The sequence below is a fragment of the Carassius auratus genome, chromosome 8 (genome assembly GCF_003368295.1).
Source record: "Carassius auratus strain Wakin chromosome 8, ASM336829v1, whole genome shotgun sequence".
NCBI classification, from domain to species: domain Eukaryota; kingdom Metazoa; phylum Chordata; class Actinopteri; order Cypriniformes; family Cyprinidae; genus Carassius; species Carassius auratus.
Genome location: NC_039250.1, coordinates 15106240 through 15132441, shown reverse-complemented (window position 1 = coordinate 15132441; position 26202 = coordinate 15106240). Strand labels below are relative to the sequence as shown.

The 26202-nt window shown below is 36.4% G+C and overlaps 1 protein-coding gene across 1 annotated transcript; it reads left to right on the top strand.

The window, feature by feature from the left end:
* Window positions 1-2049: 2049 nt before the first annotated feature.
* On the top strand, window positions 2050-25959 carry LOC113107396 (multiple epidermal growth factor-like domains protein 9). Its single transcript, XM_026269883.1, has 6 exons — window positions 2050-2494; window positions 8114-8312; window positions 15679-15818; window positions 19198-19347; window positions 21776-22045; window positions 24905-25959. Exons 1-6 carry the CDS (start codon window positions 2050-2052, stop codon window positions 25390-25392), a joined length of 1692 nt encoding a protein of 563 aa, XP_026125668.1. The 3' UTR covers window positions 25393-25959.
* The last annotated feature ends 243 nt before the right edge of the window (window positions 25960-26202 follow it).

The window sequence follows — 26202 nt, the reverse complement described above, 5'->3', positions numbered from 1 at the left end:
AAAACGTATGTTATCATGTCAATGATTTACATTTATATGATATTAAAATAATAATTATTGATTGGATACTACTTTCACATGTATTCTAATGTTGGAAGGATTTTTTCCCCGTCAAAAATTACTCTATGTATTTAGATACCTAGATAGGCTAGCATACTTTGTGTATGTAAAAGAATTAATGCAAACTCACCTTTAATATAAAAACAAATTAACCAGTTAACGCACCTAGGCCTATTTGGATTTTCAGGTTGAAATATCTCTACTTCTACACAAAAAAAAGCAGACTGATCCCCCCCTCAGTTTAAGTGATGGTTCACCTACAATTCTTCATAAAAAAAAAAAAAAATTGAAAAACATAAAAAATAAAAATAATAATAATAATAATAAATTAAATTAAATTCTGTCATTTACTTTAGCAACCATCCACTTGTTCAAAACAGTTGATGATATTTCCATACAATTTTTAAATTTGCTATGAAATTCAGTGGCTACCATGAACTGTTTGGTGACCAACATTCAACATTCTTCAGAACATCTTATTTTGTGCTCAACAGAAGAAAGAACCGCATACAGGTTTGGAACAACTTGAGGAGTTAAAAATTTTCTATTTAAAAATTTCATTTTAGATTTTCATTTGTTGACAAGTCTGGCTTGTTACACATCAGTATTCTGAGAAACAGCACTGTGCTTCTGCAGTTTCTGTTAACATTGTGCATAATTTACAATGCCATTTGGGGCTCTTTTCATTGGTTTATTATAATAACCTGAAAGCATCTTTTAGCTCTAAATAATTTAAAAACAATTTCAAATAATTTTGATAAAGGACAAAAGTACAATCACAATCATAACTAGTTTGGAGAATCATTTCAAAGACCTATATATTAAAATGGCTATACCTTATAGTCAGTGCTTAACATACATGCACTGTTCAACAATTTAAAGGGAGAAAAGGATCAATGTAAATAGATGAGCCTACAAAAACACATTTTTTATAAATATTTACATTGTACTGTATTGTTTTTCTCTTTGTTACAACATTTAAAAGAAAGTATTATTTATTATTTAGAAAATATATGCGCAAAACATTTTCATGATTTATACACAAATTGAGATATGCAAAAGAAAAAAAAACATGCATAATAAATTATTAAATTGCAATTATTACTGTAATTTAATTGGTTTCTGTTAATGAAAGCAATTTTTACAGTCTTGCTAATATTGATGGCTCAGGATAGTATCACAATCTCACCACAGGAAATCTGCAAAGTTGTTCCTCGTTTGTTCACATTTTTTGTTGCACCACCAGAAGATGGCGCTGCTGATGATAATAACCTATACTGACAGTGCTCAGCAATTGATGCACCACCAAAAATATGGATGAACACCAAAATATGGATTCAAATTATTTATATAAAAATAAGAATAAAATAAAATAATTAAACTAGTCATTGTTCAATGTGAGGTTTATAAAAATCCCGTTAGACAACCTTTAGTTCGCCTATGATGGGAATAAAACATGAATAATTGCTCACGGAGAAGCAGAATGAAGTAGCATTGTATGATGTTGTTGTTTTAAAAGTCCTAAAATATTTTAAAACGTGTTTTCTTCTTCTTCTTTTTTTTTATACACGGTTGATTCAACAATAGGCTACAAAATGAAAATATTATAATGATCGCCTGACTGCATGAACCAGCCAGCGAGGTTTCGATGCACCTGATTTTAACCAATCAGACGCTTCACCGTCTGTCAAGCGTTGAGAAAAAACACACATCCCACCACAGCGGTTGTCTCGTCCTGCATTCTGATTGGCCAGTGAGTGTGCCACTCCATTGCGCTTCGCTACTACTACAGGTCGGTGCGGATCAAACACCTTGCAGTCTGTTCAAAGCCATTGAGAAAAAGGGGATCTCTGTCGGATATGGTGGAGTAGGCTACATCGGGGCGGATTGGAAACCACCTGGTTTGGAATAGCCCGATGGAAATTGGAGGACGGGGGCCTTGTGAAGTCCGTCTCGAGGAGGTTTTCATGGAGCGTTGATATTATCATTATGTGGTGGCTTGCCTTAATGATGTTTACATCTCCGGCTTTCCCATTCATCTTTTTTGTGTGCATGGGGTTATCCGAGGCGGCTCATTCCTACGATGCCCTGCCTTTAGTAATAAGGAAATCTCGTTCAATCGCTGGAGATCATCCAAATACGAGCGCGAGCGGGTTTCCAGGGGACCGGCTCGGTATTGTCGCATTAACACCAGCGCCCTCGATCGCGTCCGCTAGAAAACCGATAAATGTCGCAGCACCAGCAGCCACCATTATACCCCCAACAACGGAGCCCACCACCCCATCTCTGTCTAATCCCAGCTACATGGCCGCATCTGCTCGGAGGAAGCTCAGCTCTGTTGAAACCCAGATGATAGAAGCGCAGATGTCTGATAATGAAGCGGACAGATCGGGCGTCGTGCCCGACTTCAGCACAACCTCTGACAGTTCTCAAGGTGAGTTAACGTTAAATGCGAAATAGCGGAATACTGAAATTTAGAAATCACATTTCTGGCAACAGACATGCCATTTTAAATCTGAATGCTGTTGCTGTTGAGCACATCGAATCAATTAGCCTTATGTATAATTATCAGGCCTTTGCTGCCTTCTGCTTCGTTATCTTGTCATTTTAATCTCGTACTGTACCAAAAACATCATTCCTGCAGTCCACCGTCTGACTCTCAACAATCACTTCATTATTAGTCATAGCCATCAACATGATATATTGATGAGGTATGATCAATACCACAAATACCCTCACTCTATCTATCTATCTATCTATCTATCTATCTATCTATCTATCTATCTATCTATCTATCTATCTATCTATCTGTCTATCTGTCTGTCTGTCTGTCTGTCTGTCTGTCTGTCTGTGTTTAGAACTATATCTTTATCTTTATAGTTATTGTGCTTGGTGTGGACAAGCCTTAAATCTTATCAAATCTATCCTTTCATCCATCCACCCACGCATTGATTTAAAACAGCTTGACCTTTATTTTATTTACATAAAACTGTTATACAACAGGCTGATGTCTAATGCTGGGTAAGTGCCTATTCATTGATATAATATGGTAAGTATTGTAATGTGCCCATACAGGTCCTTCATTGATTGATCTGCAGGGTATTTGTCCTAGTTGTCTGTCTGTCCTGACTCCTGACATTACCCCATCACTACAAACAGATTCACCACATGTAGGCTGTGTCAGTTAAAGGACATCATCAGACATTTTTTTTCCTGATATATCCAGCTGAGATTTTTTGCATTTCTGTTAGAATTGTTTCATTAATGTGTGGCTGGTAGGAAATAAAGGCCAGAGATTATCCTTTGTGTGTACGAGTCAAAGAACCAGGTCACACTGTTAATGAGATTGAGGTCGACATAAATCTTGCATTTACATGAAATGGTTGTTTGGGTGCACCAATTGTTCATATGGAAGTATCTATAGACTTGGCCTACTTTTCTATAATAAGGCTAAATCCCCAAGATAACAAAACAGTTATCACCAATGCACTGATAGGGGTCACTAACCCCAGTGATTCTGCACTTAATAGGTTTAGATGTTTGCACTTGTTTATCTTTAAAAAAAAAAAGAAAATCTAACACCAAACATATTTGTAAAAAAAAGAAACAGGCAGCATTGTACAGATGTTTAGCCCCCTCTCTGCCCTGCCATTGTGATTGGACATTCCACAGCCATTGTTCCTGATGCTGGGGTTATAATCGGGAGACAATGATCAGAAAATCATGGACTGTGTCAAAGCCTGTCTTTATTAGGACACAGGAAGTGTTAGGGGGCCCTTTAGATGACAGCCTAGGGGCCAGAGAAAGTGGGCTAGAAATCAAGAATATCAACTAAATGGAAATAAGCTTCTATTTAGATTGATATTCTTCAGTATAATACAGGTATCTTGTTATAAAAAGTGTCTGTTATATCCAGAAGGCATTTTTTATTATGTAGAGACCAGGGTTGGGCAAATTCAGAATTTAAGAATTGCCTCTCTTTACATATATTTTTAAAGTGTTTTTTAAAGAGTTTTAAAAAGAATTGGCCACATCCATTTTTCAAAGTGAATGTTGAACTGGAATTTGAATTAGAACATTTTGTTGGTGTTAGAATTGTGCAATTTTGAATGTCAGAATATATATGCTTTGTATATGATAACATGGGTAGTTCTTGCAGAAAAAAATGAAATACTTATTCATTCTTTATTTTATTTACTTAATTTGTTTAATTATACATTTTATTTTATTCCATATGAATTTGACTTTCTTAAAATTACAATTCAGTTTGATACATGTTCAAATTCAAGAATTAATGTGGAATTTTAAAAGGCATTCTTAAAAAGGCAATTCTGAATGTTGCACAACTCTAGAGACGACATCTGTTTACATGTTTTTTTTTTTTTTACTAATTCAGATGCATCTCCAGCAGTCAGAGCTTTCCTCTTATGAATAACACTTTATCTAGCTGGGCATCTCACTGCACGTCTCAAATATTGTAATGTAAAAAGATAAATCCTGTATGAGTTGAGCGACTTTGACCTAGATCATAACAGCTGTGCATTAGACATCCCAGTGAACTCTCTTTACCCCCTGACCTCAAGTCTGTATGTTGGAGTGGGATGAGTGCCGTTTCCACTGGAGCTAATGGAAAGAAGAATATTTTTGCCTGAAAAATGTCTCTCACTCTATCACACGAGACACCTTTTTTAAGTTATTTCTTTTGTCATCTGACACTCAGTGTCCGCCTTGTCTTTTAGCTTCACATCCGAAACTGAACAACCCCTAAATATACAGTGGCACCCTACATCAAAATAAACAAATCATTTAGTTCCTGTTTATTTCCTTACAGTTCATTACCACATCATGCCTGAGGTCAATGAAACCACATCAAATCAAAGGTTCATCCTCTCATCTGGTTCAGTTGTAATTGCTCTGTCATACTTTATATTTTCATAATATTGTCCTATAGCGATGAGTCTGGTAGCCAGCCTCATTTACATGCATGTATGTATAATCTGTCAGACTGGGATGTGTAAGCTTCTTATCCGCGCCCTCCACAGCCCCCCTCAGGAGCAGAAGGGGTTTACGAACACACTCCACAGCTCTGTGTGGTGGAGGGTGTTTCTGTCCCGGGCATACAGATGATGTTTTTCCCTTTCGGCAGGTACCCCTCTAGTGACCTAGTGCAGTAAATCTGATGAAATGGGTTCTTGGGGATGAAGGCATGAGAGATTCACACGTAAGACGTCTGGCTCATGATGGAGTTTATTGATCTGAATCTTCAGTCAAAAAAAATAAAAAAAAACATGATAAATATTTGTTTTTAGGATTCTTTGATGATTAGAACATTGAAAAGGACAGAATAATTAATATCCTAAAAAAAAACATACTGGACCCAAACCTCTGAACAGTAGTATATATGGGGTGCTGTTGGCGCAGTGGATAACATACGTGTCTTTGGTGTGAGAAACCCGGGTTTGAATCCACTGTGAGACACCAATGTGTCCCTGAGCAAGACACTTAACCCCTAGTTGCTCGGGAGTCGTGTGACCTCTGATATATATATATATATATAACAATTGTAAGTTGCTTTGGATAAAAGCGTCAGCTAAATGAATAAATGTAAATATATTGCAGGGAGGAAAATGTAATTTCTTAATTTTTGAAGCTTTTGTATCCATTGGAATAAATTGTATATAAAATATTGACAAAAATTCCGGCTTTGAATGAAGCCAGGCTTTGGAACAACACGACGGTGAATAAATGATGAGTGAATTTACATTTTTGGATTAACTGTTCCTTCAACACTTTGCATGACTTTGATTTATCTCCCTTGAACTAAATGACCCACCAAAGGGAAAAAGCCGTCCTCTCTTAGGGATAAGAGGTTGCTTCTGGGACATGTGCATGAACAAAAGCCAAAGAATAATAACATGTATTACATGAAAGATGGATTCAAATGCACTCTTTCAGATTTACATTTTTATAAATATATATTTTATATATATACACTTTGCTTTTTGAGATGAAACACATTTGATCATGAGCAAACATAGAGGAGCTGTGGCCTAGCAGTTAACACATGTTGTGGTGTTCACATGGAAAAGGCAGATTCAAATCTGGCTCTTTCGACTGTCTCTATCAGTTTTATGTAAATTGATAAAAGAAAAGAACATACAGCAAACTATATTCCATTCTATATCTAATTGCAGCTGGTTTCCATATCCAGATGTTGCTGGTAAATTAATTCAGATCGATTTTTTTTAAATGCAGCAACTGGAAAATTGTCTTTGATTTAACGTCAGTTGATATAGATTTGGAATTAAACAAGCTTCAGCAGGAATTTGCCTGATTTGCCTTTAGAGTTTGTGTTTTTTCTCCATGGAACTACATCCTCTCCTGCATACTATAGATCTGCAGTCTAATATCCGCTTAATGAGCTATCAGAATCAGGCTGAAGGGAGTCATTTATTACCGCCGGCAGAGATCAGCAAGATGGAGCAGTGTGATGTGTAGCGGACTTGAACTTGAAGAAGAAATTTACTACAGAGCAGCAGTGCTGCATTAACAAGACTTTATGTTTGACGATGCACAGGTGACAGTTTCTCATGGATTTCTCCATTAGTATGCGGTATATGTATCCCAAAGGGCCACTAAAAAAACTGTTTTTGTTTTGTTAAACTCACATACAAAAAAAAAAGTACCAGTTGTTGCCATACAGAACTATTTAAACTCTTAAATTTAGTTTTGTTGTTGTAACATAATATAATTAGGTTGGTTCACTGATAATTAAAACTATTTTTGAAATTAAATTAGGTTTAAATTAAGTTATTTTTTTCTTCCACTGTATAAAACCAATCTGACCCAAAGAGAAACTGTAGAAATGATCAGCAACTGTATAAAAAAAAAAAAAAAAACTGTAAAGACTGTAAAACGCGGTGAAAAAAAAAATATATATCTAAAATATAATTGTTTAAAGGTGTTCACTTCATATTTACAGTAAAAATGACAGTATTATGTCAGTTTATCAATTATACAGAAAAAAAGTTAATTTACATTCCCAGAATTCCCTGTGGACACTCTGCATTTGATGTTTATTCATATTCTCTTATTCTTAGAAGGGCTGGACCAGAATATTCGAATATTAGTTCGGTGGGTTGGCATTCGATTTTCAATTTCGAGATTCAAATATTCTTTATTTTTTCTTTCGTTTTTTTTTTTTTTCTTCTCAAACACCCCCACAAAATGGGTCTCATTTGCACTTGAATATGAATCGCCTATGAGTGAAAAAAGACAAAAATGGGTTTACTGTCGCCGATTCGTCTGCTGTGCTCTCCGCATCCACTGTAGACAGCATAATTGGTTCTATTGTATTTTGTCGTATTAAATAGCCTGTGGGGTTTTGTAAGACAAATAAATAAATAAATAAATATACCAACAACAATGGCTAGGAAACACTGTCTTAAACATTAACCTGTTAACTGCCACTCACATTTTTGAAGATAGACTTGAATGTGCATGATACAAACCTACATTTTTATAATTCATGACTGAAAACATTTTGTAACATGATTTTGATGTGCCATTTACATGGAAATGCAATGTCTGATTTTAAAATGGGTTTTAAAGGATGAATTTTTAGATTTTATGTTTTCAAGTGATATATAACTTCTCATGATTTCTAAAATGTGATAGAGAAAAAGGCAACGAGGAAGTCTTTTTTTTAAACAAAGGTCAAAGCTCCTTTTGTAATGTAGATTTCTGAGGGTGCACTCTTGTCATAAATTGATCTATTACTTTTCCTAGGTAAAATATATATTTGGGAGTCTTAGACCTTTCCAACGATATATAGTTTGTCAAGATTAGATTAGATTTGATTGTAATATAGTATAGTCAACGTAGGTGTCCCGTATACGGGACGGTGTGACAATTAACAGGTTAAGATATTTTGGAGAGCAGATGCCTACAGGATGACTTTGTTGGTGCTTTATATCAGTATTTGATGGTCTTATTGGCTCTCTTTACTTGTCAGACATTCTTATGAAATCCTTTGTGTGTGTTTCCTCTGAAGAGCCGGTGTGTAACTGCAGTGGTGAAGGAGTGTCGGACCCTGACGAGTGTGACCGTGACACGGGTCAGTGTGACTGTATGCCGGGTTACACCGGGCTGCAGTGTGAAGAGTGTGAGGAAGATCACTTCACCAACGGCTCCATCGGCTGCCTGCCCTGCGCATGCGACTCCTTCGGTGCCGACGGCTCCAGCTGTGACAGGTGAGAGGCACTGCAGGAATAAGACATTCTTATGTGTCTTTCCTATAGGAGTTGTTTGGACAGTTTGCAGATTTACAAAAGTAGACAAAAACTACAGAAACATGTCTTATTGTTAGTTTTAGGATATATCTTTTTTTTCATAAAATTGAAACATCGAAAGTACAGAATTAAAAAAAAATCTTCTGTAATATTATAAATGTATCTACTGTCCATTTTGATCAATTTAATGCATCCTTGTTTAATGGATGTACTTCTTTCTTGTGTATAATTTATATTTTACAAAAAATTTACTTGGGTGTCTGCTCAGCCATTTACAAATATGTATGAAATTACAGTTTTGGGCTGGTATTTTCTTTAAAAAATTACATCCAACTTTCATTTCTTCCAGCAGCTCTGAAATAACACTTTTTAAGCCTTAAATTCTGAATCAGTTTTTACTATAACAGATTTCTTTAACAATTACTCATTTATGTCTTTTTAAAACAGAAACATGGACAAAAAACCTTTAACATAATAAATCAAATTATTGCACACTTAACTGTATCTCAATCTTTCAAAAATTTTTAGATTCAACATAACATTTGCTTTATTTATCAATCATTTTTAGCTTTGAGAATGTTCTCCCCAGAGGAAGATTTTAGTCACTTTAACTAATTTGATCTCTGATGTATATAATACTCAGGCAGATTAGAGCTCAACCCTGTATTGTTTCTCTCTCTCAAAACCTTGAGGACGTATCAGTTTCCTGTTGGCATATTTCTCCTGTGCTTTAATTGTTTAGTAGGTTTACAGTGGGGCATGCTGAGGATTGCCAGTTTGAGCCTAATTAAATTGCATTCCCTGCAGGGAGCAGACTGTTGTTATCCTGGCTTTGTTTTAAGAGCACAGAACCATAAACAAAATCAGGATTAAGCCTGAATTTGAACATCTTTTTCAGGAAGAATGTACAGTTTTGTTCGCTACAGCTGAGAAAATGAAGCAATATGTGAACATATTTTATGATCTGTGTTATGCCTTCTCAAAAAGCACCCAAGCATTCGCTCTCATGTATTGTCAAACTGGAGAAATAGTTGATGTCTAGCTATTCAGGTGGACGACCATATTTTAAATAGTAATACAGCTTTGCAGTTGTGTGATCTTTGAAATGAAGCTTCTTAATAATAATTTCCATTTTACTGTCCTTGGCTTGAGCTTTGTGTGTGGAATCACTGGTCTGAGAAGGGCGGTATCTTAGAGCTCCTCAGGGAAATTATAATAGCCAATCCAGTGTGAATTATGAATTCTTATGCACTCCATGCTTTTTTGTTCTTCAGTAGAGATTAGCTTTCCATAGTGCCCAAGTAAAATCAGATTTGTAATGTACAAAATTATAAGGACATTTCGGTTGGAGAGGATTATATTATTTTAATCTGATTTAACGAGAATGGGAGCTAAATCTTATCTCCATTATTAGCACTTCATTTTACCATAATATTCCTTGTTTATAGATACCCCAGTTTTATAGATAGTTATAGCATACTATTACATACCGGACCTAAAAAAAATAATAACATAAAATTAATTATGGAAATAATATATTTTAGTGTGAACTAAATTATATAATAATAATATTATTATAAAAAAATATATAAACTAATTACATGTTTTATATGCTTCATGTAGCAATAACATTTATTAGTTATTTATTTTCAAATGTAGCTTATATTAAATGCAGTTAGCTGAACTTCAGTGTTTTTTGACACAATTAAGTACACAGTCATATTTTTTGAAGTTGATGTTATTCAGTGTTCTTTGTAAAATAATAAAAAAAAATAGACCCTTAATAATAATATTTTTCTAAACCAAGTACAACTGAATATATAATTGCATAATTACTTCTATTGAAGTATGGTTAAAGTGTACTGTTGAATGTACTGACAAACTTTTATGGTAAACTAAAATATACATTAATGTCAGTATTATTGAAACTTGTGTCATGTGTATTAAAATCTAATTTATTCAAATGTAATTACACTTTTGTAATGATGAATTTTGCAATTTACTACATTTAAAATATTCACTTTAAATGTAATACTGAATAACACGTTACATGTGCTTTAGTATAGTCAACATAAGTTTACGTGTTTAAGTAAGAAAACAAAACAAAAGACTGTTAAACGTTATGATTTCATATGTGCTTTAAGTAAAACTTTTAATTTGACATTCTTTCAAAAAGCAAAGTCTGGAATGGACAATTACACAAACAGTACAAAGTCTCACTCCGGTAGCGCTGCTCAGCCAATCAGATTAAAGGACTGGAAAATACTGTTCTATAAAAACATCTATAGTCATCTATAAGCATTCATTGCATACCAAAAATATACAGTGTTGTTTAAGTTGTGATTTAAGTCAGTGTGATGCAAGTGGAAGTTTTAATATCTGCACAGCATCAGTTGCTAAGAAACTGGATCTTTCATGCATTCTTCCCCCTTTAGGAAAACATCTAAGTCTTTCACTTTGAAAGCACCAGGCGAGGTTTAGAGCTGCCCAGTTCCACGGTTGTCATGGATGTGAAGGATGCAGGCAGGAGAATGATGCTGGCATCTCCAGGGCAGCAGAGAGAGAGCGAGGGAAGGGGATCCAGTCGTTGTGTAACACTGACCTAGTTAATATGCAGCTGATCTGCCCCAGGGTTTCTGAAACATTAATGAGCTTTCTGCTACTGCTGCCTGCTCAACACAGCTCGTCTCTCGTACACACACATACACAACCAATCCAAATGATTAAGGAAGCCCCTGGTGATGGTATTAGGATATATTAAGTGTCAATCCGGCAGTGTTGGAGTGCTAAAAACTGGCTGTGCTGCCTGATGCTGGTCCATTTTTGCTTTTATTTGATCAAACGACATTTTAGTGTGTGGATCATAGGGGTTACACATGAATCAAGCACAGTCACTCATGAGTAATTAAATACGTTTAATTAATTCAGTTTTATATTAATTCCTCAATCTCCAATTTTTCATTAATTCACAATGTGATGGTAATTAAACATTACTTTAAATTCCACGTTTATTATAATGAAATAAGTATTAAATGAATGTTTTAACATAAGCTTTTGGGGTCAGTACATTTTTTTTTATGTTTTTGGAGGAAGTAACTTTAAAGTATGCTTACCAATGTTCATTTATTTAATCAAAAATACAGAAATGAATTTAATATTGTGAAATATTATTACAATTTAAAATGACTCTTTTCTATATTAATATATTGTATAATTTAATTTATTTCTGTGATGCAAAGCTGAGTTTTCAGAATCATTGTTCCAGTCTTCAGTGTCACATGATCTTTCAGAAATGATTCTAATATGCTGCTCAATAAATATTTATTACTGTTATCAGTGTTGAAAACAGATCTGCTACATTTCTCCTCCTCAGTATTGTTTAATGAATAGAAAGTTGAAAATTGAAAATTGAGGCTGTTGGGATACCCATAATTCATAGCGCTTTAATAATTTGACCATGGACCTCAGTTTATTTCACATGCAGTAGTATTTTAATTTCTTTTTATTCTTCTTATTATAGCTGATATTTTAATATGTTAATATTTATAATTTAATTTAATTTAATTTCAACGCTTGAAAATGTTGATTGTGAAATGTGCCGTGAGTCTTAAGTGACAGAGTATCATATCACAAATGAGCAGTGTTTCTGTAGCTCAAGTGGTAGATCTTTGCGTTAGCAAGCGCAAGGTTGGGGTTCAAATCCCAGGGAACACATGCTAGGAGAAAATTGTTTGCCTGAATGCAATGTAAATTGCTTTGGATAAAATCGTCTGCCAAATGCATAAATCAGTCGATACCCATCACGCCATGCTCACACTGCTGAGATGGTGATTATTACTAGAGAGGTTTATTTCTGGTATTACAGGTATTTTGACTTATATTATGACAACAAATAACCTATATCTTTTGCCAGCCTGGATTTATAGCATGCTTTAAAAAAATCACATAAAAATGTGTTTTAAGGCGCATTTACCAGCTTTTCCTAATACAGAGTGCTGTGTTTCTATCCACACGCTTGGCTTTTTTAGTAAGGCTACATTTATTGCTCTGGAATGGGGGTGGATGCATTTAGATAATCATCTTCAAGCTAAAAGCTACAAAACGGCGCCCTGTTTGGTGTTTACACAAATGCTAAGCGTGCCGCCCTAATGAATGGTTCTGCTCAACAGCTGGCTTTACAGACACACAGATGACGGCTCTGTCTGCTAATGAATGTCAATGCAAGGGAAGGCCATCAGACAGGGTGTGATTGATAATTATCTGACCTCGATAATCACACTGATTGTGTGTGGGTGTGTTTGGGAAACAGACATCTTTATATGCTCTCACTGACTCATCTATTGAGTCCATGGTGTTTTTAGGAAGGGCAGATGGTTGCATCTGCCACAAGAAACCTTGTTTTTCTGGTTGCATTAAAGTGATAACAGGCTGCCTTTTTCTCTGTTTCTTGATCTCTTTTTCTCTTTCTCTGGAGATTGTGATTGATAGGTTTTATATGTCACGCCTCACTCTCATTCCTCAGAATGCTCTGGGAACCGAAACGTCGCCATGGCAACCTGTCTATTGGCCCGTGCACATCCACATACAGTATACATGCTCCCACACACCCGCTCTGCCACAGCAAGTGCAAATATGTCTACTAACACCCCACTAATGTTAAAAGAATTTGTGTTAGGTTACAATGTCGATTAACAACAACAACAACAAAAAAAAAATTGAAAAAAAAAATTAGGGATGCACGATATTGGATTTTGGCCGATATTCGATATGCCGATATTTTCTAAATAATTTTGGCCGATGCCGATACCGATATCGATATATATACAAATATATACTGATATATTTAAACTTTAATTTTACTGAAGAGAAATCCATGTATCTCTTCTGTACTAATTCTACCATCAATTTATTATTTTACAAATGTAGACAGACATCCACATCTGAAAAACAGGTCAATTATTTCACTTGGAGAATATCGGTTTGGCTCATCGGCAGAAATATTAATATCGGCCGATACCGATAATTGTCATTTTAAGCTTTTATCGGCCGATACCGATGTTGTGCCGATATTATCGTGCATCCCTAAAAAAAATTATACATGGTGGCAGCGCACATTAGGATGTGTTACACCATTCTATATATTTTCAATTATATTTAAGCACAACTTTTACAAATATATTTTTTTATAATGTACAGTAGGCTACTGAATCAGGATAAATTGTCATGAATATAATATAATATAATATAATATAATATAATATAATATAATATAATATAATATAATATAATATAATATAATATATGTATATGCCTTATATTTATTTATTTTATTGTATCTTTTATATAGTGTGTATATAAAGAGTATAATTATTTTAAACTTCTATTTTTTTACATTGTGACTATTTTTTACACAAATTGAAAGATGCCTTACAACATATTGCACACACTGTACATCTGCTTATAGCTCATTTTCACTTGCATCATATTAAATATGTATCTTCTCTGACTAAGATCTAGTCAAAATAGGGTGTAGCACTCTTTGTCTTTCTTCTCTCTGTCTCTCTTTCACTCCCCTGCTTCCTCTAGGCTAGTAATGTATAATTTAAGATGTGTGTCTGTATTTACTCATTCAGATCACAGACTGCGTGAGTGTATGAAGGTGCAGAGCAGGTGTGATTCTTCAATGCATTGCAGGAAGCATCTGTGTGAAACTTAAGTGTCACAATTTCCATATGTTACATCGACAAGTCGCCTGTAAATGTGGTTGGATGATGATGACGATAACATAGATGTCCCTATTTTAAGGGCCATTCATTGCTATCATTTGCCGTCTTCCCTTTAAAGCTCATTACAATATTATCAAAAAAAACTTAAATATGTGAATTATTAATGTCTGTTTGTATTTTCTTTATATTTCTTGAGGCATCAAACTAACTTCCCATTGAAAAAAAAAACCAAACATCCCCCATGATGCTTTGTTTCTTTCTCCCCCTTTGGAAATCTTCTTACTTCCTCTCAGATCTCCTCTTTCTTTTGTGCTCCATCCGTGGGCTCTTTTATCACTGCTGTTGTTGTTTTTCTGGGGTCCCCAGCGTTGAGCTCCTGTCAGCATGGCTGAGCGCTTTAAGCCAGTCCCACGGGTGTCATCATACGCCCCTCTCTCATCTATCACTCGCTCTACACACACACCAGAACCAATCACACAACCCCTGGAAACCCCAGCTCACCTTAACCTTCACCCCAGACCTGACGCAACAGCCCTGGGGTGTGTGTATGTGATTGGGGGATATGGAGGCGTGTCTATGTGTTTGGGGAATAGACTAATGACTATTTTACGAGAGTGAGGACTAAAGCATCCATTAAATGACATCATAATCAGCAAAATCACTAAATCAAGAGTGATAAGCATAAAGGGGTCATTAATGGACCTGCAGAGGCAAGCATCACTATTGCTATTGCTTAAACATAGTGTTTGGGATTTGATCTCAATGGTAGTTTCTCTGTGTTCAGAGGAGCTGCTGGAAAAACAGTTTGAAATCTGCCATCTTTTGCTAATGGATGCTTAGTTCTGGCCAATAACTTGAGCCGCAATTGCCACGTGACACTTAAGAAAATGTAAAAACACTGTATAATTAGTGGTTGTGTGCTTTTGGTTCTACATAAATAGATGAACTGTAAGGGGATCATTTTGTGTCAGTCTTTTTTATCATGGGATTCTGATCCCTGTTGACAAGACCAGCATGCTGGTTAGGTATGTTTTGAAGCATGGCAGATGGTTAAGGCTGGTCCTGGACAACTAGGTCCTGCTTAGGACCAGCTCAGGTCCATCTCAACCAGCTGCCATGCTCCAAAACATACCTAGCCATCATCCTACGTAACACTTCCAACAGCTTCTGTAGTTTCAGTAGTCAAACTGCTGTTATTATGGGCTGACAACACAGGCACATTGAGATTAAACTGTGTGTGTGTGTGTGTGTGTGTGTTTGAGAGAGAGAAAGAGAGAGAGAGAGAGAGATGCAGAGGGGTTCCTGGAATCAGGTCTGAAGCAGCAGATGGTTTTCAAATGTGGTCCGGGCCACAGGTCCCTCATGTGTACCCACATGTAGAGACGGTGGAATGAAAAATGAAAGGTCTAGACTGCTTTAAATGTGCATGACTGCATTTTAAACCAGGATTGTTAGCTGTTTAGGGCAAAGCCATGTGTGTGTAATCAGATACCACAGGAACTAGATATACACAGAGAGGACACAAAATGTCCAGGCTGCCAGTGTCATAAATGTTGTCGAGCAGTGATGTAGTGTTTTTCATGCATGTTTCTCTCTTGCAGCTCAGGGCTGTGTAAGTGTAAGACGGGTGTATACGGGCCCAAGTGTGACGACTGCCACCCTGGATTCTTTCACTTCAGCAGCACAGGATGCCAACCGTGCCAATGCAACAACCACTCTACCTACTGCCACCCTCAGTCAGGTCAGTCCCGCACACGTTCAGCATCATTTAAAGGGTCGTGACGTGAGGAATTTGTATGCTTGATAAATCCTGAAAGTTTCAGAACTTGAAAAACAGAAAATGTTGTCATGAATTACTCACCCTCATGTCGTTCCAAAGAAAAACACTCAAGAAGTTCTAAAGACCGGATGGATCATGGTATATATGATGAATTTACACTCAGTACTTTTACAAAGTGAAAACAAACTATTACTGATGATCCATGTATTTTTCACACATCGTTCATGATCTCAGTTTGAGGCATCTGTCACAGTGACTCCATAATAACTAGTTTCTCCTACAATTAAAGTGAATGGATGCTAATCTAACATTGATTGCTAACACTGTGCAAAAATAAAAATAGATAAATAAAAAAATCTCTGTTAATATCTTGGAAAATGCAGTTTAATGTCTCAACTACAACTTCAAAAGCATGAATTATTTCCATAAGATCATCCACCTTGACAAAGAATTGAACTGATCTGGATCTTGTGTTCAATTCTCTGCAGGTGAAGATGGTCTAGATCAGTGGTTTTCTACCTGTGATCCGCGGCCCACTATTGCAGGTGGGCCGCCAATTATTTTCTGTTCATTTCCAGTCCATTCTAGGGCTGTGCGATTAAAAGAAAACATCCTAAAATCACGATTTGAGCGTGCGCATATGCCTAACTCCAGGTTCACACACTGTCTCTGATGCGCCTTTTTTCTGAGCCAATGTTGACGGATCAGAGCGTTCTCACTGCAGTAAAAGGCTAGAAATAAAAACGTGCGAAAATAATTCGTCTAACACATGAGCATAGAGTGAATTTGTTAACCCAACAATAGCGGGGTCAGTTAATTTTTTTGAAGTGGGCCGCGCAAACATATGTGTTTGTTTGTGTGGGCCGCGAGTTGAAAAAGGTTGGGAACCACTGGTCTAGATTATACTTTCTCTTTAAAAGACTGGGAATAGCAGAGATACAAGCAGACTCACCATAAAGCATAATATGAACAAACAAGAAAGAAAGAAAGAAAGAAAGAAAGAAAGAAAGAAAGAAAGAAAAGGAAAGAAAGGCCAACTCCCAAATCATAACATTCTCCTGGATATTCTCAATTTGAAGGTATCATTACAATTTTAAATCAAATTTAATGCTGTTCATTTACATGTATTTACATTTACTTGTACAATTGCATTTGACTTAATATAATATAATATAATATAATATAATATAATATAATATAATATAATATAATATAATATAATATAATATAATATAATATAATATAATATAAAAATATTAGAATCTTAGAAATATATTTTTCATTTAAAATGTTTATTCGTATTTTATTTATTTGTTTGTATATATTTTTTACTCATACAATAATATTATGATACTTTTGCTTTGGAATGACATGAATAAATGCCAAATGTATGTTTTTGGGTGAACAGTTCCTTTAAAACGATAGCTCCAGATCTGAGATTGACTCACCTAGAGCGATTCATCACAACATCCTCCACACTTCCCTCTCCTTTTCTCTCTTCTTCCCTGTATCCTAGGCAACCTGGACTTAATTAAGCTCAATTTGAATCAGGACCAAAAAACCCTATCAACAGAATGCTCATGCTGGTCTGTGTGTGTGTGTGTGTGTGTTAATTTGTTAAGCAAACCTGCTGACATCTGAGAAGTGCAGGCGTGTTTGTCTTAAATCATTTCACCCGGGCCTCAGTCTACTAAAGTCACAGACGTGTTTGTCAACTGCTTGTTCAAGTGCATGTGTGCGTGTGTGTGTCTACGAACCCATCTGTCTCTGTCTTTCTCTTTCTGCGATGTGTGTGTGCAGATGGTAGCTGGTAACCTTTCCTCAATGCAGAGAACCACAGTCAGATTTACAGCCCTCCTCAGTCATAAAACCCAATCAGCATCTCCAGAGACTGCTTACAGTTCATAGACTCACAGCTGCCCTGCAGCATAATACCACACACACACACACACACACACACGCGCGAGAGAGACACGCAGTAACTCACGGAGCCAAAACAATAGTGTGCAAAGTACACAAAGGCTTTTGGTCTTTGGCCAGATAGATTGCGTTGTCAGTGTCCACACAAAACTCCCACTGGAAAACTGTAACGTACTGCTTCGAGTGTGATAAAACACAAACCAAATGCAGTGCTTTCATGTAACTGTAACAAAGAACGAAGAAGAAAAATACAAACTCTAGAATTTAGAAATTAAGAAATTAGAAATAGAAATTTCTAAATGAATAGAAATTAAGAAAGAACATAATTAAACCATTGGCAAAATCTCTCCAACATAACAAAGATATACCAACACAAGATTGCATATTTTGAGTAACCACAATATGTATCATACACGTACAAAAACCTGTACAAATATATACAGTACCATTAAGGTACTAATATGAACACGTTTTTCTGTAATAATTTTAGGCTTTCATTAACATTTATAAACATTATTATAATATTAAGTGCATAATACTTAATATTTTCTGTTAATTTCAATGAATATACTTGAAATTACATGATACTATAATATAATATAATTTTTTATATAAAAAATAAACTGCTTACCTGCTAACAGATTAGCTGCACGTGTGTGTGTGTGTTTGTGAGTGTGTGTGTATAGAAAGAAAAAAAATTCTAATGAAATAGTGGAATATTTAACAGTGCTTTAAACAATTCTGACTAATTAACTAGTTGCAACTGATTTATCTAAATGTATGTGGTGCTAGTTGTGATTAAGTTATGTTAAGGGTCATGAATGAAAAACTTTATAAGCTAATGCTATTTTAGTTTTATTAAATACCACTATCACTATATTTATTGGTACTTTAAATTAGCATTTATTTTTAGATTTTAGGTTTTCAATTTAATTTTAGTTAATTCTTTGTTTTATTTATTTTTTAAATATTTCTATTTAGATTTGTTTTGTTTTTTTTTACTTTACATTTTAGTACTTTGACTGAATATGAATGCATGTTTACATTTTATTTTATTTCATCTTAATTTCAGTTAACAAAAATAAAATAAAATGAATAGTTTTTGTTGACATTATCAGCACTGACAGAGAGACCTTTGTTTTATGTCTCTCCACTTGAAAACCCTGATCTTGAACGTTAACTAGATCTCCAGCACACCATTTCATAGTTCAAGGCCTAAATCATCAAGAAATGTCCTAGTGCCATTTAAGACCGAGAGCACTTTAAACATAAGCTTTAATCCGGTTCTTCTCTGAAAAAGCAGATTTCTTTGTTTTAGAAAGAGCTTTTCAAGGCTCACTGTGCTAAACTAGCCCAAAGATTCTCAGGAAGTCTGGTGTTCAGTCTGTACTATTGCTAATATTCTCCTTCTCTTGGTCAGGTATTTGTTTGGACTGTCAGGATAACACTCAGGGCCACAACTGTGAGGAGTGTCTGCCCAACTTCTACCGGCGTCATGGTGAGGGGTCCTCGGACACCTGTCTGCCTTGTCCCTGCTCCTCGGAGAGCTCCAGCGGCAGCTGCCATCTCGGTGAGTCTGTGTCTCTGTGACACGCTGACAGGGGTCAGGGCAGCTTCTGCGCTCGGCACACGATGTCCTGAAAGGGACTGGGAATTATTCAGCAAGGCAGAACAATAGTAGGCACAGGAAGTTTGATTTTAATGTGAGATGTCATAAACACTTTTCCTTTTTGTATAACATGCACTGCAGGAGCATGTACAAGAGGACCAGGACATTTACGTTTCCGGACAAAAGTCTGGAATTATTAGGATCTTTTGATGTTTTTGTCATTTATACAAATCCTGGTACTGAATCTTTGTCACAGGTAAAATTTTGTATGGTACTAAAGATCCAATCAGAGGCTTTGTTTCCATCTCAGCTGCCTTTCCATTGGATGCAGTTGCACAGCAACAGCTATGGTGATGTGGCTTTGGGTTGTCACTTTACATTTACGGTCACTGGAGCCTGAGGAGGAAAGTCAATGAGCCAGCATGAGGAAGAGAGAGAGAGAAAGGGCACTGAAAGTTCAGAACTCTTATATAAGTGTACTCAGTATTATTTATATATTTATAGGCCAAATATGTGATGCATAATGTACAGTCAACTGATCATTATATCTGTACTGATAATGATCGTCAGACTGTACACTATGCAAGATATTACTACTTAACAAACCAACAAATACATATGTATGTGGACATGAAATGTTTTTTATTTGAGTTTAAATTATTTTATTGTCTTAGAAATGAGAGAGATGGAAAAGGCTAGAGAGTGGAAGATGAGTGAGCTGAAGCGAACAGAAGTCATCAGTATATCAACAGACCCACTGCTGTCTTTCCCTGTCTGCGAAAGATGGTTCATTTTATGATGGAGGGATTTTGTGGAGTGGTGCAATAGTTAAAGATTTGGGCTAATGACTGAGAGGCTGTAGATTTAAATCCTGCGAGATTCACCGATCAACCATTGTGCTCTTGAGCTAGATGACTGAACCCAGGCTACTCTTTTAAGTGTACTTATGTAAATTTGATGGATGGATGGATGGATAGATAGATAGATATGTGCACTTCTGAACTCTGCAGGTGGTGAAGCCTCATCTGTTGGCTTCACACTGTCTGTAGCTGGAGCATGAGTCTGGCAGAAGCACGGTCCACGAGATCTCATGGCAGGAACGGGAGGAGTGCTGAAAAGAAATTCCTCCACCTTCTGGTTGCTTCCTTCTGTCACTGGCCGGCTGTGTGACTCCATCTCGTGTCACAGGCCGTGGCAGCGAGGGGGTCAGTCTGCTTCTGGGAGGGGTTGCCCTGGCAACAGCGGCCATTGAGAAAACGGATCAGCTGTGTCAGTAATATTGAAACTGCAGAAGCTTGCATTCCTGCATGATGTTTCTGCTTGCAGGCGGTTGTAGCTCTGTCAGTGTGTGCTGCATCAGTCAGACAGGTCAAGATGTTAATCCAGCACAGTCATTCACACATCCTGCTAACTGGCTTTCTTTCCAATCATGAATATTTCATTGATGTATTGGATGTATAGTAGGGCTGTCAAACACACTTACTCCTTATTCCACACATCATGCCAATACTATGGTTTCTGGGATTGGCACCATGGTAATATCTTGGCATTTTTAAGTATCTTTAAGTACCATGTAAATACCATGACTATTGCAATTACTAAACACCATAAAAACATTGAGGTACCATAGTGTTTCCATCTATTTCCATCAAATACCATCACTGTGCCATTTTGGCTTTGAATATATATATATATATATATATATATATATATATATATATATATATATATATATATATATATATATATATATATATATATCCACACACATACCACTTCATGTCATTTTATTCTGCACTTCTGTAGAAAATGTTGTCAGGCTTGAAATGTGGTGCTGTGGCGCCACCTAGTTGTTGGAGTTGAAACTACAAGTTGTCCCAGTTAGGACCTAATAGCATCTTAATTGCTTCATAATTGATGACAAACTTTGTTTTAATTCACATATTAATTATCTGAGACAAAAGTTAAAGAAAAGGCTAGGATTTTATTTAAGAAATAAGACTTGCTTTTCATTTTAAGCAAGAAAGAAGCTTGTGTCTGATACTTTTTTACTGATTCTTTACTACGGGGGATGTAGTATACCAGCATGCCTCTTCTTATCTTCTTCTTGCCTCCTTCAACTTCACACAGGTGTCTTACAAAATAGATTTTGTTGCATTATTTAATGGCATTTATACATTTTCAAGTATGGCACAACTATCCAAATACTTTTTGGCTCACTGTACATAAACATGAATTCAAGATTAGAGAGGGCTCTGAAGGATGTGCATGAGGAGACGCAAATATTACGGTATAATGATTCATAAATAAACTACAAATCCCTTGTCTGCACATTTGTGTCATAATGTAACTCTAGTTTTTGATCAGATCTGTTCAACTGCATTTATAGATTCCAGTGGACGGCCTGTATGTGACCAATGTAAGCCTGGCTTCTCCGGCCCGACATGCAGCGTGTGCACGGACGGTTTATTTAAATCCGCAGGCGTGTGTGTGCCCTGCGACTGTAACGGGAACGCCGACCCTCGCTCCATGCCACAAATCTGCCACCCCGAGACTGGCCATTGCCACCGCTGCATCAACCACACAGCGGGAGCACACTGTGAGATCTGCACTCGTGGATACACGGGGGACGCCCGCTACCACAACTGCACCCTGAGAGGTACTGTGGAAATGATCCCTTGAAATCCTTCTAATGTGGTGATTCGTCCGAATGGATGATTGTAGCAAATGCTCGCTGTTTTGTGTGCGATATTTCTCAGATGGTCATTGGATACTCAATGGAATTGTGTCATCCCACTGATGAAAAGACATGTGTCACTGCATTTTTGATCAGTAACTCATAATGTTGTCACGTCAGATATATACAGGTGCATTTGTATATGAAATCAGAATGAGCTTTATGGTTGCTGGGATACCATCAAATGAGTCATGATTCATGAATAATGAATGCAAGCATTTTTTATGATTTTATTACACCTATCCCACTTTTACCTTAACTTAACAAGGATCCTGGTTGAGGCGGTTGTTTATGTTCAGTGTAGACTTCCTGAGCAGTCTATGCTTTTGACAATGCCTTATTTAAAGTATTATAACTAGGGCCGGGACTCGATAAAAAAGGCTTTGTAATTAATTAATCGAAATTAATCACATTTTAATCGCAGATAAATATTTGACCTGAGAACAGTGAGAAGTAATTTTTTTTTTCACATGGATTTATAGTATACCATTGAATAATGACTGAATACATAAGCTTAAGCAACAAAATATTGTTTATTTTTGTTCAACCAAGTCTAGCAGACCAGTGCAATTTTTGCCATGAAGTGTAGCAATAGCATATTTAGAAACAATTTAGAAATAGTACATTTCAGAAATTCAGGAAGCTTATAGGTGCTGGAACCTTCTGTAAAGTGTGTTTTTTTTTTAAATAAAACACAATACTGTCAATTACATTCAGAACATTGGAAACACTGACTATTAGAAAACATCTCTCTGTTGCTTCAGAGGCCATAACATACTAAGTCCAACTCTCAATAACCTTGGCCAAAACAATAAAGAGTTCAACATAAAGTGCCAGTTGCACCAACAAAATAATACATAGTTCAAAAAAGTGTAAAGTCCACGGTAGCTGCTATATGTTTTGCGTTGAGGTGATACTTGAGGTTCGATCATGTGCTTCGGTGATATGCGAATGCTAGTTGGTGCTCCAGTATAATCGGTCCGCCGAAACTCATCCAGTGAGAAACGTTCCGCGGTGCAAAAATATGTTGTTAAAAATGCGGGAATTTTTTTTTCTGTAATTAATTAATCTTAGTTAACGCGTTATTTTTTGTGTAATTAATTAATCTCAATTAACGCGTTAAAGTCCCGGCCCTAATTATAACACTAGTTAGACTATATTAGATTAACTTTAGGGTAGCTGACACACAGAGATGGACACACAGATGATAAGGTTAGAAGATAAATACATATTTACACTTTTCTACTACAGATTTTAACAGTCAGACACCCATATGCTGAATCCACACAAATCAGTTACGTTTTAACATCTTTAATGTTTGTTAATGCATTCATGTTTTCCGCCATGTGGAGTCATCAGACCACAGTACTGAAAATATGAATGAACGTCATGTTCAAAGTAGCTCCACATAAAATTTTACAAATGTGATTAATAAACTTAACAAGCTTGGTGTGTCTTATCTGCTTCCTGTTTGGGGTGCTTTTTAAAAGAAAATCCCTTTAAATTTGTCTTATTTTGAAATGGATTCTGTGAGTCACACGATGCAATAATTGATTACAAAATAGGAAATCTATTTTTTATGAAAATATGTAGTACTCTTGAAATAGATCCTATTTTTAACTTTTTTCAGATTGTCATCATACAAACATACCACAAGGCAGTTTCCCCTTGGTTTTTTTTTTTTTTTATCAGTTTACTGAGAGTTTTTGTTTATGGTCAACACCTGCATTCTTTGCTGTATAAAGGATGAAAATGTACAAGAAAAAAATGGATCTACATATTAAAAAAATGTCATGTCAACATTGTCTTATTCACATATCTTCATCACACATCCATATAGACAGACGGGATGACGATGAGATCAGATCTCTATGTGGATTACTGGCTGTTGTGGAAAAAATACATCTCACTGGATTATTACAATTAATGGCAAAATGAATGTATGAAAATATAAACTGAGATTTCCTACTGACACTACAGCAAAAGACAGAAACAGCTGACTTAAAACATTGTCAAGCTGGTGAAAATACTAGTGTTCTAATAAATTTAGCCATTAATTATTAACATTTTTTATAGATTATATATGCCATAAAATTTTGACATTTTGTACAAACTATAGCAAGCTGCCATGACAGTGTTCTGGAGAATACATTTCCCATTTACGTTGATTTTAATGGGAGCATTCAACAATACCAGCACTATTATTCTATTCTGTAAAGCTGCTTATCACTGAATTTAACTTGTTTCATAATTGATTAATGTTTTTGATGAAGTCCTAATCCTAATTTGTTTTGGTTTATTGGCTGATTTGCAGTTCATCTTGAATACTTACTTACTTATGTTCTTAGTTACCGTATTTTCTGGACTATAAGTTACACTTTTTTTCATAGTTTGGCTGGTCCTGCGACTTATAGTCAGGTGTGACTTATTTATCAAAACTAATTTGACATGAACAGAGAGAAATAAACCAATAGAAAACATTACCGTCTACAGCCGCCAGAGGGCGCTCTATGCTGCTCAGTGCTCCTGTAGTCTACACTGAAGACATAGAGCGCCCTCTCGAGGCTGTAGATGGTAATGTTTTCTCTTGGTTCTAAATAAATTCGACTTATAGTCCGGTGCGACTTATAAATGTTCTTTTCCTCGTCATGATGTAATTTTGGACTGTTGCGACTTATACTTAGGTGCGACTTATAGTCCGAAAAGTACAGTAATCATTTTTCATTTCTAACCTTTATCATCTGTTTAGGCACAGTAACTAATTCAATCTTTCTCCCTCAGCTGTGAGAATCCTCCCGACTCAAGACATCAAGACCTCCACTGCAGAAATCCCCAAATCCACAAGTTCTATTGCTTCTACACCTGCTTCCCGCCTCCTCACTTCCTCCTCTTCCCCTACCACCCACCCAAGCCTACCGACCCTTCAGTCAGGAATGGGAGACTCCTCAGGACACAACAGCACGGCCTCTGCCCTGACAGTAGTGTCCTGGACGCAGTTTAACATCATCATCTTGGCCGTCATCATCGTGGTTGTCGTTCTTCTCATGGGCTTCGTGGGAGGTGTGTTTACGTATCGTGAGTACCGCAATCGGAAACTGAATGCCCCGTTTTGGACCATTGAGCTGAAGGAAGACAACATCAGCTTCAGCAGTTACCACGACAGCATCCCACACGCTGACCCCAATGGACTATTGGAGGAGGAGCCTTGTGTGGTCGCAGCCAATGGGCAGTTAGCACTCGCCACTGCCGCCAACATGTACAAAGCGTGATGTCGTCAGTATGATTGTATCTTTTCTTAAAGGGATAGTCCAGCCAAAAATGGACATTCTGTTATCATTTTCTCATTCTCATGTAGTTCCAAACCTGACTTTTTTTCATTGGAATGTAAAAGAAAATATTTTGAGAATCCGAAACTAAATTTGACGTTTTTAGCATTCCACTGAAGAAACAAAGTCATAGACGTTTGGGAAGATATTAAAGGGATAGTTTACCTAAAAATGAAAATTCTTATATTAACTTCTCACGCTCGTGTCGTTCCAAACTTACAAGACCTTTGTTTACCTTTGGAATACAAATGAAGATATTTTTAGTGAAATTCAAGAGTTTTCTGACCCTGCATAGACAGCAATGTAACTACCACGTTCAAGGCCTAGAAATTTAGGAAGGACATTGTTAAAATAGTCCATCTGACAACAGTGGTTCAACCGTAATTTTATAAAGCTAAGAGAGTACTGTTTGTGCAGAAAGAAAACGTCTCAGGTTACAAATGTAACCTTGGTTCCCTGAGAACAGGGAACGAGACAATACGTCAACGACGCTATGGGGAACGCCTCAGGTGTGACAGGTGTCTGAAATCAAATATCAACTCACAGCAATCATGCTGACCGGCGACAGCCGTGAATCATCAGCTTGAATGATGAGCGTGCATCCTGGATATAAAAAGGGCGCCTTGAAACCATGACAATATCCTTTCGTCTGAAGGGACTGTTTGGCAGGCAGACCCTGAGGCATGGCTTGGAGACGTATTGTCTCGTTCCCTGTTCTCAGGGAACCAAGGTTACATTTGTAACCTGAGACGT

Excerpts from the sequence above, each read along its gene's own strand:
- LOC113107396 (XM_026269883.1), top strand. The coding sequence starts at position 2,050 with ATGTGGTGGCTTGCCTTAATGATGTTTACATCTCCGGCTTTCCCATTC. Across the intron at positions 2,495-8,113 it reads AACCTCTGACAGTTCTCAAG|AGCCGGTGTGTAACTGCAGT; the intron begins GTGAGTTAACGT and ends TTTCCTCTGAAG. Across the intron at positions 22,046-24,904 it reads CCACAACTGCACCCTGAGAG|CTGTGAGAATCCTCCCGACT; the intron begins GTACTGTGGAAA and ends TTTCTCCCTCAG.